General features: G+C 35.7%; 1 protein-coding gene across 1 annotated transcript in view; it reads right to left on the minus strand.

Moving 5' to 3' along the window:
- TBCK (TBC1 domain containing kinase) overlaps positions 1–15,479 on the minus strand; it is a 187,794-nt gene that overhangs the window by 157,917 nt on the left and 14,398 nt on the right. Inside the window, exon 3 of the mRNA XM_033105921.1 lies at positions 11,845–11,917. Coding sequence (XP_032961812.1) covers positions 11,845–11,917 — 73 coding nt within the window. The remainder of the gene's footprint in view (positions 1–11,844; positions 11,918–15,479) is intronic.

Here is a 15,479-nt window from a genome sequence, read left to right on the forward strand (position 1 = left end):
ATAAAATTTATGTGTAGATGCAAACAACCAAGGATAGCTAAAGCAATCTTCAAACAAAATAGCAACACTGGAAAACTTGTATTTCCTGACTTCAAGATTTACAATAAAGCTAGAGTAATTAAGACAGTGTGGCACTGGCATAAAGAAAATAGATACGTGAAACAAAACAGAAGGCAAGAAACAGACCTACACGTACGTGGCCATTAAAATGTTCAATAAAAGCACCAAAGCAATCCAATGAGAAAAGGAAAAGTCCTTTAAACAAAGAAAGCTGGAACAACTATATAGCCATATGGCAAAAACTGAACACGAGCACCACATACAAATATTAAATTGAAGGAGATCAAAGATCCAATATAAAATATAAGACTAGGAAAAAACATGTAAGAATATCTTCATGTCTTGGGAGGAGGCAATAGTTTCTCAGAAATAATGCAAAAAGCAATAACCATAAAAAACTGATATATTAAACTTCATCATAAATAATAACTTCTGCTCATCAAGATACACCTTAAAAAATGAATAGACAAGCCAGATTGGCAGAAAATATTTGTAAAATAGATCTAGCAAAGTATGTGTATGGAGGATATAGAGAATATACAAAAATGCCTATAAATCAATCATAAAAAAAATAACCCACTTAAAAATGGGACCAAAAAATTGAACAGATATGTATGTCATGAAATGAATGGCCAATAACTACTGAGCACTTAACATCTTTAGTCATCATGGAAATACAAATCAAATTTACAATGAGATATTACTACAAGGTGTGATAAAAAAAATATAATGAATGTTTAAATAAAAAGTTTTACAGTAAAAGACACATTGCCATTTATCTCCCTCAAAATACTCCCCCTCTTTCCGAACACACTTATGTCATCATTCTTGCCACTTTCTGAAGCATTTCTGGAAGTCCTCTTTCATGAATGTCTACTCTGTTTCCCTGAAAATAAGACCTAGCCGGATAATCAGCTCTAATGCGTCTTCTGGAGCAAAAATTAATACGACTCAGTATTATAGTGTATGTTATGTTATGTTATGTTATGTTATACTATATTATATAAGACCCGGTCTTATATTATAGTAAAATAAGACCGGGTCTTATATTAATTTTTGCTCCAAAAGACACATTAGAGCTGATTGTCCGGCTAGGTCTTATTTTCGGGGAAACATGGTAGTTGTTCTGTCATGGCTGCCTCGATATCCTGAATCAATTCAAAATGTTTACCTTTCATGGTCATTTTGACTTCGGGGAAGAGCCAGAAATCACATGGTGCCATCTGGTGAATAAAGTGGATGAGGACACACTCTAATGGTTTTATTTGACAGAAATTGCCATACCAGAAGCGAAGTGTGACAAGAATTGTCATGATGGAGGATGAAACCGTTTGCCCATTTCTCAGGCCATTTCCTACGCACATCATTTCTTAAATGCTCATAAAGACACTCATGACAGAGGACTTCCAGAACTGCTTCAGAAAGTGGTAAGAACAATGGGATAAGGGTGTTTGAAGCGAGGGGGAGTATTCTGAGGGGGATTAATGGCAATGTGTCTTTTACTCTAATAATTTTTTTAAATTTAAACATTCATGATAGTGTTTGATTACACCTCATATATTGTCACTACAGTGGCTAAAAGAATGAAAACGTCAACGGCTGGTGAGAAAATTCAGGAAGTAGAGCTCTCACACATTGTTAGTAGTAAGGTGAAAGGTACAATACTTAGAAAAAAGGGCTGGTGGTTTTTAATATTAATCATATACCTACCCTAAAAGCTATCAATTCTGCTACATATTTTCCCAGGGATACGAAAACATTTTGCCCACACACACAAAAAAAGACTTACCAGAACTTGAATTATAATAGCTCAAATCCTGGAAATGTCCCAGATGTTCATAAACAGAAAATTGCTAAAAAAACTGGTACATTCATAAAATGAAACACACTTCAGCAATAAAAAGAAATGAGCTATATAATGCACAAAATCACATGAATGATTTCTAGAAACATTAGGGTGATTGAAAGACGTCCTACACAAAACAATATATACTGTATAATTCTAAATCTATAAAGTGCTAGAATAAGCTATACTAATCTAAGGTGAAAAAATAAGAAAAGTGGTTACTTCTGGGAGTTGCGAGTAGGGTGAAGGATAAAGGTTTACTGAGAAGAGGCGTGAGGGAAATACCTAGGATAATGGTTGTGACCTATTTTTTATGTGTGTTTGTATTATACAGGTATACACATTTGCCAAAATTCATCAAATTATACATATTACATATATTCCCTATCCCAAATCCAATCTGTTTTTCTTCCTCACCCTAGCCATCCCCATCTCTAAATATAGTGCATCTAATATTTCACTAAAATTTTCAATTGAGGATGCATTTGGCTAAAAAAACATGTCTCTACTGGAAAATAACAGGTAGTCAGCCTTTTACATCAACATATATACAAGTTCTCTGATCATCTTTTTTTGTACATGGACACTGAAGTATTTCCCTCTCTCCAATGAGGATTTTATTTTAATAAACACAGAGTTTACTTTACTCTTGCTAATTATTCTGGAAAATAGCATACAATAAAGTTTGAGTTTAAATTTTATTACATTTTGATTTTCTTTTCTGAAGATACCTGGCAATTTGAATGACTCAGAAAAATTTATGAATACAGAAGCTAAACATACTGGGGTTGCCAAAAAAAAAAAGCATACACGTGACTTGTATTCATCTTCTGTTATCGGTATATATTATTAAAATTTTAATACAGATTTCTTTTCCTTTCTTAAAATGTGTATACATTTTTTTGGCATCCTCTGTACTTACAATTGTTGAAAGGATTCACGTTGCTCAATTAATTATTACTCTTTTTAGAAACTGAGGTATAATTAATAATTTGAAATTTAGATTTAAGTGACGAGAAAAGACTTGAGTACTTGCCTGTATAAAGAATGTGGTAGACAGAATTCTAAAGCTGCCCTCCCAAGATTCCAGTCACCTGGGTGGTTCAATCAATCACTAGCCTGTGCACTGCTATGAAGGGAATCTGCAGATGGAATTAGGTTGCTAGTAAGCTAACCTTAAAATAGGGAGATTACCCTGAATTTTACAGGTGGGCTCAATGTAATTACATGTGCCCTTAATATAGAAGAGCAAAGCAGAAGGATTAGTCAGAGAGTGACAGAAGAAAGGGCAGGAGAGCTCAGAGATTCAAAGCATCAGACAGACTGGACCTCCTGCTAGCAGCTTTAAAGATGAAGATGAGGGTCCAGGAGCCAGGGAATGCTGGTGGCCTGTAGAAGCTAAGAACCACTCCTGGCCAACAGCCAGCTAAGAAATGGGTATTTCAGTCCTATAATCTCATAGAACTAAATTCGACCAACCAGAGTGAGCCTGGAGATAGGTTCTCCCTGCTGTATCCAGAGGAAATGCTCACATCTTGATTTTGGCTTTGTTAAACCTAAAGCAGAGAAACCAGCCAAGCCCAATAGACCTCTGTCCTACAGAACTATCAGATAATAAATTTGTGTTGCTTTAAACTGCTAAATTTGTGGCATCAGAACATGATTCATGAATTGCTAGAAGTGGCTATAAAATCTACTTTAATACCTCCTCAAAAAGGAATCTCATGAGTTTCAAACCTTGCTCATTCCCCAACAGTGCCTATTGTCCTGACTGGTCCTTTGTGGGCTCCTGGAAATCATGCTCTTGGAATGTCCTGATAAGAAGGTTTTGCTCATTTGAAACCTGAAACCGCTCTGGCCTGTCTAGATAGTTTATGCAAACAATGAGATATGTTCAACACTTGCTTTCTTTCTGGGTGGTCTGGAGCATCAGTAATTGCAGTCACACAAGCACTATGTGCCTTTGTCACCAGCCCTCAGCAAAAACCCTTGACTCCCAGGCTCAGATGAGTTTCTCTAGTAGATCACCCTTCACACATGTCGTCACAATTAGTTGCTGGAGGAATTAAGTACATCCTCTGCAACTCTCCTGGGAGGGGACGCTGGAAAAGCTTGTGCCTGCTTTTCTCCCTTCAGTGCCCCACTGTTTTCCTTTTGTTGAGTTTGCTTTGTACCCTTCTGCTATAATACAATGAGTATAATGTAACCACTTGTACAATGACTTCTGAGTCCTATGAGTGCTTCTAGTGAATCACTGAAGCTGGAAGTGGTTTTAGTGACCCCGACACACTACAGTTCCCACCATCTCAGCCACAATCACTTACTAATACAAACAAGAACAGCAAATATCACACTTGTTACAGACTAAAAACTTTTCCTAAATTTTTAGCAACCAAACTGGTAGGCAGAATTCTAAGATGGTTCCCAAGATCTTTGCTCCCTGACGTATACCTTGCATAATCCCCAAGACTAAGAATATGACGGTTTTACTCCCATGATCACGTTATGTTATATGGCACTGTTACTTTACAACAGGGAGGTTGTCTGGGGGGGCCTGGCCTTATCAACATGAGTCCCTGAAATCTGGGTCTCGACAGTGGAAATGAGAGATTCCTGGTCTGAGGGGGATGTGATGTGAGGGAGATTCTCCACTGCTGGCTCTGGAGACGCAGATAGCCTTCTAGGAACTGACAGCAGCCCTGATGGACGGCAATCAAGGAAATAGGGACCTCAGTCCTGCAGGTGCAAGGAACTGAATTCTGCCCAAAACCCAAACGAGCTTAGAAGTGGGTTCTTCCCCAGAGCCATGAGAATGAAGTCAAAAATTTGTTTCTTCTAATCATTCTATTAAAGAAAATATTTCCAAGAAAATAATTAACAAATTATGAAGACATTTGCCATCATACTTTCACCAAAACTTATTTGTCTGGGAAATAAAATTATGGCACATGCTTTAAAAGGAAAATAAAAGGGAAATAAAATTCAAATCGCATGACTACGCTAAAAACAATTATTTCATTCAATAGTTCACTTACAACACAGTAACTACATGCAAACTCTTATGCTTACAACTTTAGGAGATAGAAAAATGAAAAATTACAGCCTACATATGAAAAAAGTATGGTTAATTAGGGAAAGGAAACCATAGCTTCCTTAATTTTATAATTGCAGACAAACAATTACAAGCTAGAAGGGGAAGGTAACTTGCAACTAGAGAGATACAATATAATGAAGGAATTTGGAGAAGAAAAATACAGTTTTTGCTTTGGGTCAGTGGTATCGTATAGAGCAGGGGTGTCCAAACTGCGGTCCATGGGCCAACTGCGGCCCACAATCCATTGTTAATTGGCCCGCAGCAAATTCCAAAAATACATTTAGTTTACTTAAATAAACCAGGTGAGGCAATACGTACTTCACCTCGAGTGAGTGGCCCGGCTGTTTGTGTATTTTACCGCATATGGCCCTTGGTGAAAAACGTTGAAAAAAATTTGGACACACCTGGTATAGAGGGACACAGAGGTAAGAAACTTACTTGAAGAAGTGCTATACCTTGTGCCAAAGAATGGAGATAGACTTGGGGCAAAAAGCCCAGTCTTCTTGGGATATTTCAGTTCTTGGACACTCAATCTCCTCGACTATATATTGGTAACAATAAAAACTACTTGTACAATGTAGACACTATTTGGAAATAATTTAGAGAGTTAGATTGAAGTCATATCTTATGCTTACAAAATGCATTCCTCCACACACCAAAAATGGAGAGCCACCAAATGCTTTTGAGCAAGGAATGGACTGATTTTTAAAAATATTTATATAGTAGCAGAAAGTAGGAGTGATTGGAATATGGAAAGACTAAAGGCAGGAAGACCAGTTAGGAGAATGCTGTTGCCATGCAATAGTCAAGGTGTTTGTTGATGAAGGCCTGAACTAAAGAATGTAGAGGACAGCAAGAGATGCCAGAAGTATCACCAAGGCTGTGTTAATGATACTTGACAACTAACAGGATATAGGATATAGGAGAGGGAGAAAGCAAAAGATATCTGCAAAATTCCAAGAGTGAGTGAAGAGCATCTTTTGGTGTTATTTTCCATCTTTAACAAAACAAGTAAAATATACATCAGCTATGTAAATCTCTAAGTTACCTGACTACACTGTAATCATTTCGTATACACTTTGAACTAGGGTCCTTGAAGGCAGAAAATGCAAGAGTGCCTCAACTTCCACTGTCAGATGATTAATCTAAAATAAGAATACTACTGTGCCTTTCTGATGACTATGACCTGTGGCTCATTATCCTGCTCTGTACTGTATGCGACAATGTGTTCAAAATTCTTGGGAATACCTAATTCAGTGAGTAGGCAATCTTTTAATAGGGGCAAATAAAACTTACTCATCCGAGTTAAGTCAGATCCTGTTTTCCATCAAGCTAGTGAACAGCTGCAGACATAGCCTGCTTTCCATCAAAGTCTCCATGTATAATCTTGCATTGCTGATCGTTCTCTGGTAAATTTTCAAAACTATAACCCTAAAAACATGTGACAAACTACATTTTATTAAAGAAACATGCCTGCACTACTCACCCAATCTTCACTTGCAAATTTAAGGACAATGAAGAAACTTTACTGCATGTGCCAAAGTTCTGCTGAATATCTGTCCATGAACCACACTTGCTGGCACTTTCACAGATTAAGCAAAAGTACATGCTCTGAATAACACTAACACAAAAGGAAAGTAATTTCCAAATAGCACCTAGACTTAAAAGGCAAACGATTTCCTCATGCTTACTTTAATAGCAGTGATGAAGGTGAATCTCTTTTTTAACGTTCTCTGGAAAATGTTTCAGAAAGGAGTTGAGATTTAAATTTCTCCACTTTTCAGCATCTTGAACCTGGCTCTAGGGTAGCAATTAAGCAGATCCACAGGCACCGAATATGAGATGACTTCAAACAAATCTTCTAAACACTCTATTTTCTTAAAACCTACTGGTTATAGGAGTTAATTGAATTCCATGCCTCTTCGTTTCCAACAAATGATTTTGATCATTCAACTGAAACTGGAGAGAAATATTGGCAAGATCGAACTCTGGCACAAGTAGCATATAAAAGCCACTAAAAGGAGAAAAGCATTCTCCAAAACCTAACTCATATTCAGGCTTGAATAGGCTCAAAAAAAAAAAAGAAAAAAGTTGGTGAGAAGCTTTCTCTTTCAGACAGGTTAGCAAACTATCCATACGAATAACATTACTTTATAAAAGACTCAGTAATACCTCCAGGTCATCCATAATACAAAACTATTATTTTATTTGGATAACATGAACTCTCGAAAGGGTTTTATGGCCATTAAAATTATAAAAAGAGAAATTTTCTAGCAGGATCTGGAACTTTTCTAGTAGGATCTGAAACTTCATGATGCATGATAGTCTTAAGCTATAATATATTTAAAATACAAATAACTATGTTTTAGTACAATATTACTTACTTCAATGATATTACATTTGTTATGAAAAAAAGTTAGTGAGTAAACTGATAGAAGAGTCCACTGAATTTCTAGTTTTTGTTCCTGTACTCCCCATCAAACCAATTTTACAAAAGATTTAAACCTTTCTTCAAAATAAACCCAGAAAGATTACACCTCTAATGATGTTTTAAGTTCAAACAACTAACTGCAAATAACTACCAGACAACTAGCAACTTACAGTTTTACAACAGTTAGAAACAGATGCACAAGTAAAAATCATGGATCTCAAATTGCAACCCTATCTATATAGATTTTCTGTTTACCTTGCATTGGCATTTCTTACAGGTGTAGGGTGCTTACTTTTGGCAGTAGGGGAAATAACTGATTTATAAGCCATAAGAACATCTCACTTTCCATAAACAGGTTATAGAATTAATTAAAATTGCAGCACATCAACTCTGCACATGAAACTTGCTCTGTTACTGGAGATCAATGTAATCCAAACACGTGGAAATTCAAATAGTTTTCCACAAAGCTAATGTGGATGGATGGATCAGGTAACAACTTGGAACCGAACCTGACAGATTCATTTCTACTAAAGACAGTAAGTGCTGAATGTTATATTCTAAAACAAACGAGGAAAATATTGAATTTTAGTCTATTACCAGAATGATGAAAAAATAGAATTTAATCACAAAAATTCTTATATATCCTAATTGAAAACATATGTGTATATATATATGAAATACATACTATACGGGACAAAGACTCATAAAAACTACTGTATGTTCTATTTTAAATAAATGAAAGACTATTAGAAAATGTAAATGGCATAAAAGAAAACATGAAATTTACATTTATTCCCATTCGTGTTCATCTGCCTGCTCAAAGAATATGCTTCCATCTATAACATTTTATCCCCATGAAGACATATACAAAGGCTTTGAAGACGGGTGGCTTCTTTACACCTTTACACTAGTAAGACTATTGGTGTTTCACTGCTGTGAGACTTATCATCTCTAAAACACAGATGAAGGATGATGATGAGCACAGAAAAATAAAACATTTCATGAGATAATGGATTTAGTCTTATTGGCAAAGCAGTATCAACTGTATTCTTATACAGTACGATTGAAAGTTGAAAAAATAAAATGCTAGAGTTGAGGTAAAATGATGAAAATTGGAATTTGTCTTCGGAGTTAGCAGCTTCGTTCCTACTTCAGTTCTTTTAGAAAGTAAAGGAGGGGCATATACGGGCAGAGAGGAAATGTTGAGATCAGAAAGAAATCCTACAGTTAGACCACCCTGAGGACCAGAAAACTGCTCTAGTTGTAGCTTAGAGTCCTTGGGAATGGCTGGAACATAAGACCGTGTGTAACATCAATAGTTAAAATGTACAGCAATTCCAATAGCAGCACAGCTATGTCTATGACGGGCCTACTTCACCTCTAATATTTGTGGGTATCCCCTTAATGATCTACCCTCTCTCTCTTCTTCCTTTCTTCTGCCCCAAATACCTTAAATGAATACTAAATAATTTTAAGAACTTATTTCTTACAATAAGAAAAATTAGTAATTATTTTTTCAGCTAGTGTTAATGTTGGCTTAGCATCTCACTCCTAGTTTTTTTAAGTACGTGTATGATCTCTAAGACCGGTGGTAGCCAGCCTCTAATGGTCCCCAGAGACCCCTGATTCCTGGGGTTCACATTCTTGTGTAGTCCCCTCCCACACTGAATGGAGTTAATGCCTGGCCTGTATCCAGTAGGATACTGCATGAACACTGTGTGGTTCCTGAGGCTAGGTCACAGAATGCATTGCAGCTTCCACCTTGCTTTCTTTTCACTCTAAGAAGCCAACCACCAGGCTGTGAGGATGGCCAAAAGGCCTGTGGGAAGGCGCTCAGGCAGGGAGGAACTAAAGCCTCCTGTCAACAACTGGTATCACATGGCTGAGCTATCTTAGAAACAGCACTCAGTTAAGCTTTCATATGACTACAGCCTCAGCTGACATATTGACTGCATCCTTAGATCCTGAGCTAGAACAAGGAAGCTAAGCCATTTCTGAGTTCCTGACCAGAAAATCTGTGAGGAAATGCTTATTGTTGTTTTAAGCCACTAAGTGTGGAGGTGATTTGTTAAGAAGCAATAACTAACTCACACTATTTCTTCTTACAGGAAAACAAAGAAATGCAAAATATGCCACTTGATCAAGCTTCCTCATTAACACGATAATATTGCTGGCACATAAGGGATTTACAACTCAAGCAAAGTAAATAACTCAACAGGCTTTTTAAAAACTGAAGGTATAATTTACATAGGAGAAATGCATTTTAAGTGTATATTTCAGTGAGATTTGACAAATTTTGCAAGAACATGCACCATGTAAGTAATACCTTGATCAAGATGTAAAAAATTCCCATTGCCTCATACAGGTCCCTCATAGCTATTTTGAATCAGTTCTTGTATTACTCTCCCCCCAACCCAAATCAAGCACTGTTTTTATATCTACCATCATGGATGAGTTCTAGAACATCATGGATTGTTCCAGAACATCACATAAATGACTATAATCCTTGTGCCTGGCTTCTTTTGCTCAGCATATTTTTAAGGTTGGTCATGGTGGTGCATGTATTGTTGATTTATATTCCCTGATCTGTTCATCCATTCTCCCCCTGAGGGGCATCTGCGTTCTTCCCAGTTTGGAGCTACTGTGAATAATATTTCTGGAAACATTCTTGTGCAAATATTTTGGTGCCCATGTATTTTTCCTTTCTGTTGGTTAAATACCAAGGTAGGGCTGGGACTAAAGTGAGACAAATGAGGTCAAAATTTGAACAGGTCCTCTATCTAGGAGTGAGATTGTGGGATCATAAAAATAGATGTTTTTGTAACAAGTTAGCCTTTTATATTAGAGCAGTGCGATTTTCACTACCATTTGTCATGGGTTCTTCTGTTAAGAAATCTACCATTTAAAGGGTAGTAGGAGGTTTATATATTAGTATAAGAAACATAGAAATATATACTTATAAAGGCAATTGATCAATATAATATTATCAGATAAAATGCATATTAAATAAAATATAAACTTGAGAATTCCTTTAGAATGATACCTAGATCGAGTAAAACTTCTTGTTTTACAGATAAGGAAAACAATTAAGAGAATTGTCCAAACTGTCTCATTAGTCAGTGGCTTTTTAATCATACATACTGAATTATAAATCTTTTTACAAATTTATCTAGGCTCAGTTAAAATTCCCAGATGAATCCGTGGCTATAACTGTTTTCCAATCTTGATACAAACTTAACCTTGGCTCAATTAAAATAAAGTGTTTTTTTCCATAAAGATATGGCTGTAATTGTTTTTCTATTTTAAGGTCACCTAGCTTTCACCGAAAATTGTTCACAGCATCAGAGGCATATAAAGTATAAACTTATTTGGTGAGCAAAGAGTAACATGTTCTTAAAAAAATAAAATCAAAGATTTGTGACATGCAAAAACTACAATTATAAAAACTCACTAAATATAGAGAAAGTCACTTTTATTACCTATGTCAGATTACTTTTCTAAAAAAGGCAATGGTATAATTGATATCTGCATCTTTCATTTCAGAGACTACTTAAAGCCAAATCATTTAAAGTTGCAAGGAAAGCACTTTTATTCAATTTATTTGTTTTGCTTCCATTAAATTACTACTATTTAGTAAGATACACATTTTTTTTCTCCCATGGAAAAAATTTACTTTCACCTAGAATACAGCAGTGTTTAAAAAGTATTAACCATCAGGAATATTTCTTTAAATCAGAACTGATATTTATAATCATATAAAGCCTCCTGGAAAGCAGTTTTCATTGGTTTGGTACTTTATTCATTAAATAAATATTGTTGATGATTTTAAGATATTTTCAGAAAATATGTGAAGAAGCTAGCTCATTTAATGGAATATTTGTAATAAAATTTAGAAACAGGCTCTTATTGCCAAGAATGCCTAAAATAGAAAATTAATTTACTGAGTCATTAAAATAACTGAATTTAAATTATATCATTAGCTCCCTCCCCAAGCCATGCTTATTATTTTTTGCTCGTCTTCAACATGGCCTTTACTTAACACAGCTCAATGTGTCCCTGGGAATGCCAGTATCTTGTGATAAGTTACCAAGTACTCCTCTAAGGAAAATACTCTTAATGTCAGCTAGAGAAATGCTTAGTACTAAAAAGATTTCAAATTTTCGCATATACCCTCTGTAGGAATTTTTTTTTTGTCTAGTATTTTGGAGAATGCCTAACTCACAAAAGCTGACAATGTCAGTGATGAATTTCTACGAGGCGCTTGAATTAAATTTCCTAAAATGAAAATTTGCACCTGTATTTTATCATTAAACGAGTAACAGAAGAAACCAAAAGCCTATAGTATCTAGTTAAAATGCCTTTCTGTTTGCCAATTTCTGCTTTTCATTTAAATTTCCTGATATAACACAGTACCTCACGGGTTTCCTTTCTCGAAGTAAGTCTTCTAGACTCTGTTCACAGTGTTCGGCCACCACCACCAGTCTCTCTGAGTAAAGAAAACAAATCCACTTTATATTTGATTAATACATTTTAATAACAAAATAATATACCCCACTAAAGATATTAACATACAGTACAAACGATATTTTAGAAGAGCTTTTCAAACTCTATATTAATGACATAATTATCAAACATATAGAATAATAGGATCAATGTGTAATAGAACAATACATTAAATAACAAGTTCTTCTCATCTTGTTTTTTTCTGTACAGATTCTCCCATGCACATGCAGAAAAACAGATGGAAATGCTTACCTTTGGAAAGAAGAACTCATTGTTTCTCTGACACAGGCTAGGAGAAGGAAAAGTCTGGATGAAGATATAAAGAATTTTGAAGGGAAGGGAAATTGGGAGCTAGGGACAGACTGTCTTGACAGCCTGGGTCCAACACAAGGTCTGTGAAACTGAGTTCACAAACTCGAGAAAAGCAGAAATGTTCTGAATCATGACTATGGACAAAGAACAGAAAATCAATTTGGGATTCTTTATATCATCCTGGGCATTTTTTTAAAAACTAAATTTTATTGGGGTGACAATGGTTAGTAAAATTACATAGGTTTCAGGTGTACAATTCTGAAATACATCGTCTATATATCACATTGTGTGTTCACCACCCAGAGTCAGTGATCCTTCCATCACCACACATTTGACCCCCTTTACCCTCTCCTACCATTCCCCCTCTGCCTTTACCCTCTGGTAAACACTAAACTGTTGTCTGTGTCTATATGTTTTTGTTTCTTTGTCTTGTTCCTTTGTTGCTTTCAGTTTTATATCCCACATATCAGTGAAATCACATGGTTCTCGACTTTTTCTGTCTGACTTATTTCACTTAGCATAATAATCTCAAGATCCATCCATGTTGTCACAAATGGCATTATTTCATCTTTTCTTATGGCATAGTACTATTCCATTGTGTATACATACCACATCTTCTTTAACCAATCATCTGTTGAAGGACATTTTGGTTGTTTACATGTCTTGGCCACCATACATAAGGCTGCAATGAACCTCGGAGCACATATAGCTTTACAGATAAATGTTTTCAGATTTTTTGGGGGGTATATACCTAGGAGAGGGATTGCTAGGTCAGACAGTAATTCTAGTCTTAATTTTTTGAGGAACCTCCACACTGCCATCCATAGGGGCTACAACCAATCTGCATTCCCACCAACAGTGTCTGAGGGTTCCTTTTTCTCCACAGCCTCTCCAACACTTATTATTTGTCTTGTTGATGATAGCCATTCTAATCGGTGTGATGTGATATCTCATTGTGGTTATTTGCATTTCTCGGATGATTAATGATGTTGAACATCTTTCATATGTCTATTGGCCATCTGTATGTCCTCTTTGGAGAAATGTCTATTCAGGTCCTCTGCCAATTTTTTCATTGAACTGTTCGGTTTTTTTGTTATTGAGTTGCATGAATTGCAAAAATTTTCTGCCATTCGGTTGGTTGCCTCTGTGTTTTGTCGATGGTTTCTTTTGTTGTGCAGAAGCTTTTTAGTTCATTCATTTATTTCAGGTTTTACTTCCCTTGCCTTTGATGTCAAATTCAAAAAATTTTCTTTGAACCCAAGGTCCATAAGTTCAGTACCTATGTTTTCTTCTATGCAGTTTTTTGTTTTAGGTTTTAGGTTTAGGTCTTTGATCCATTTTGAGTTAACTTTGGTACATGGTGACAGATACCAGTCTGGTTTCATTCTTTCACACGTGGTTTTCCAATTCTCCCAGCACCATTTATTGAAGAGGCTGTCTTTTCTCCATTGTATGATTTTTGCTTCTTTTTCAAAAATTATCTGTTCATATTTATATGGGTTTATTTTTGGGTTTTCAATTCTGTTCCATTGGTCTGTATGTCTGTTTTCCTGCCAATACAATGCTGTTTTGATTATTGTTGCTCTGTATTACAAGCTGATGTCAGGGAGTGTGATACCTCCAGCATTATTCTTTTTTCTTAGGATTGCTTTGGCTATTCAGGGCCTTTTGTGGTTCCCAGAACAAATCTGATTATTTTTTTGTTCTATTTCTTTAAAAAATGCCATTGGGATTTTGACGGGGATTGCATTACATCTGTGTATTGCTTTGGGTAATATGACCATTTTTGCTATGTTGATTCTTCCAATCCATGAACACAGAATGTCTATTTCTTTGTGTCTTCTTCAATTTCTTTTAAAAATGTCTTATAGTTTTCAGTGTATAGGTCCTTCACATCCTTGGTTAAGTGTATTCCTAGGTATCTTATTCTTTTTGTTGCAACTCTAAAAGGAATTGCTGTATTTCTCTTTCTGAGATTTCACTGTTCGTATATAGGAATGCAATGGGTTTTTGTACATTGATTTTATAGCTGGCAACTTTACTGTTATTATTTTATTTACTGTTATTATTTTATTGTTTCTAATAGCTTTTTGATGGAGTCTTTAGGGTTTTCTATATATAGCATCATGTCATCTGCAAAAAGTGACAATTTAACTTCATCCTTCCCAATTCAGATGCCTTCTATTTTTTTCTCTTGCCTGATTGCTCTGGCTAGGACTTCCAGTACTATGTTGAATAGTAGTGGTGATAAGGGACAGCCCTGTCTTATCCCTGAAAGTAGAGTGAAGGTCTTCAGATTTTCACCATTAATTATAATATTAGCTGAGTGTTTGTCATATATGGCCTTTATTATGTTAAGGTTATTTTCCTTCTGTACTCATTTTATCAAGTGTTTTAATTATTTGACAAGATACAACATCCATTTATGATTATAACACTTAATAAAATGGGGCCTTCTAAGATTAAGTAATAATACAAAATTTTGGTGGGCACAATCAATATTATGACGTAATGTTTATTTTCCAACAGATCAACCATCTATGAATAAGACAGCATAGTTCTGTACCTTTTTTCCTCATCAGTTATCCGTAGTGACCAACACATTGTGTGACACAACAACAGATGTGTGTGTGTGTGTGCGTGTGTGTGTGTATTTACACATATATAAAAGGATTAATGGAAGAGGAGCAGGAGAAAAGTACAACTGGGCTTACAAGTGGTTGGGGATTTGATAAGGTTATTTCAGGAGAGACGAAGGGTTTAAAAAATTGGGGTACTATGAATATCCATGCAAAGTGGTTTCTCGATTAGATAAGGAAGACGGTTAACACAAAATATATAGATGGTAGCCAAGACAAAGAAGTGAAGGAGCAATGAGATTGGGAATAGTGATAACTACAAAGAGGTTTGGTGAAAATGGAAAGTTAGCAAAGGTAGAAAAATTAGACAGCAGCAGATGGAAAAGGAGAATTTCAGAGCCGGAGAGCCAGTAAAAGGAATACCTCGGTAATGACTAGACCAAGGCATGGTCTTGCATAACGGAGTAGAGATGAAAGACAATGGCATACAGGCAGTCATGTGAGGTGTGAGGGCAGGATATTATATGGGTCACATCTTAGAAGTTGAAACTGTCTAAGGTGGGGGTATTATACAGAATGACCTGAAACACTAAAATTAAAAAAATGCTCCAAATAAAAAGCTATCAGTTTAAAATGAAAGACTCCAAGTGATTT

The sequence above is a fragment of the Rhinolophus ferrumequinum genome, chromosome 5 (assembly GCF_004115265.2).
Source record: "Rhinolophus ferrumequinum isolate MPI-CBG mRhiFer1 chromosome 5, mRhiFer1_v1.p, whole genome shotgun sequence".
Classification (NCBI taxonomy): domain Eukaryota; kingdom Metazoa; phylum Chordata; class Mammalia; order Chiroptera; family Rhinolophidae; genus Rhinolophus; species Rhinolophus ferrumequinum.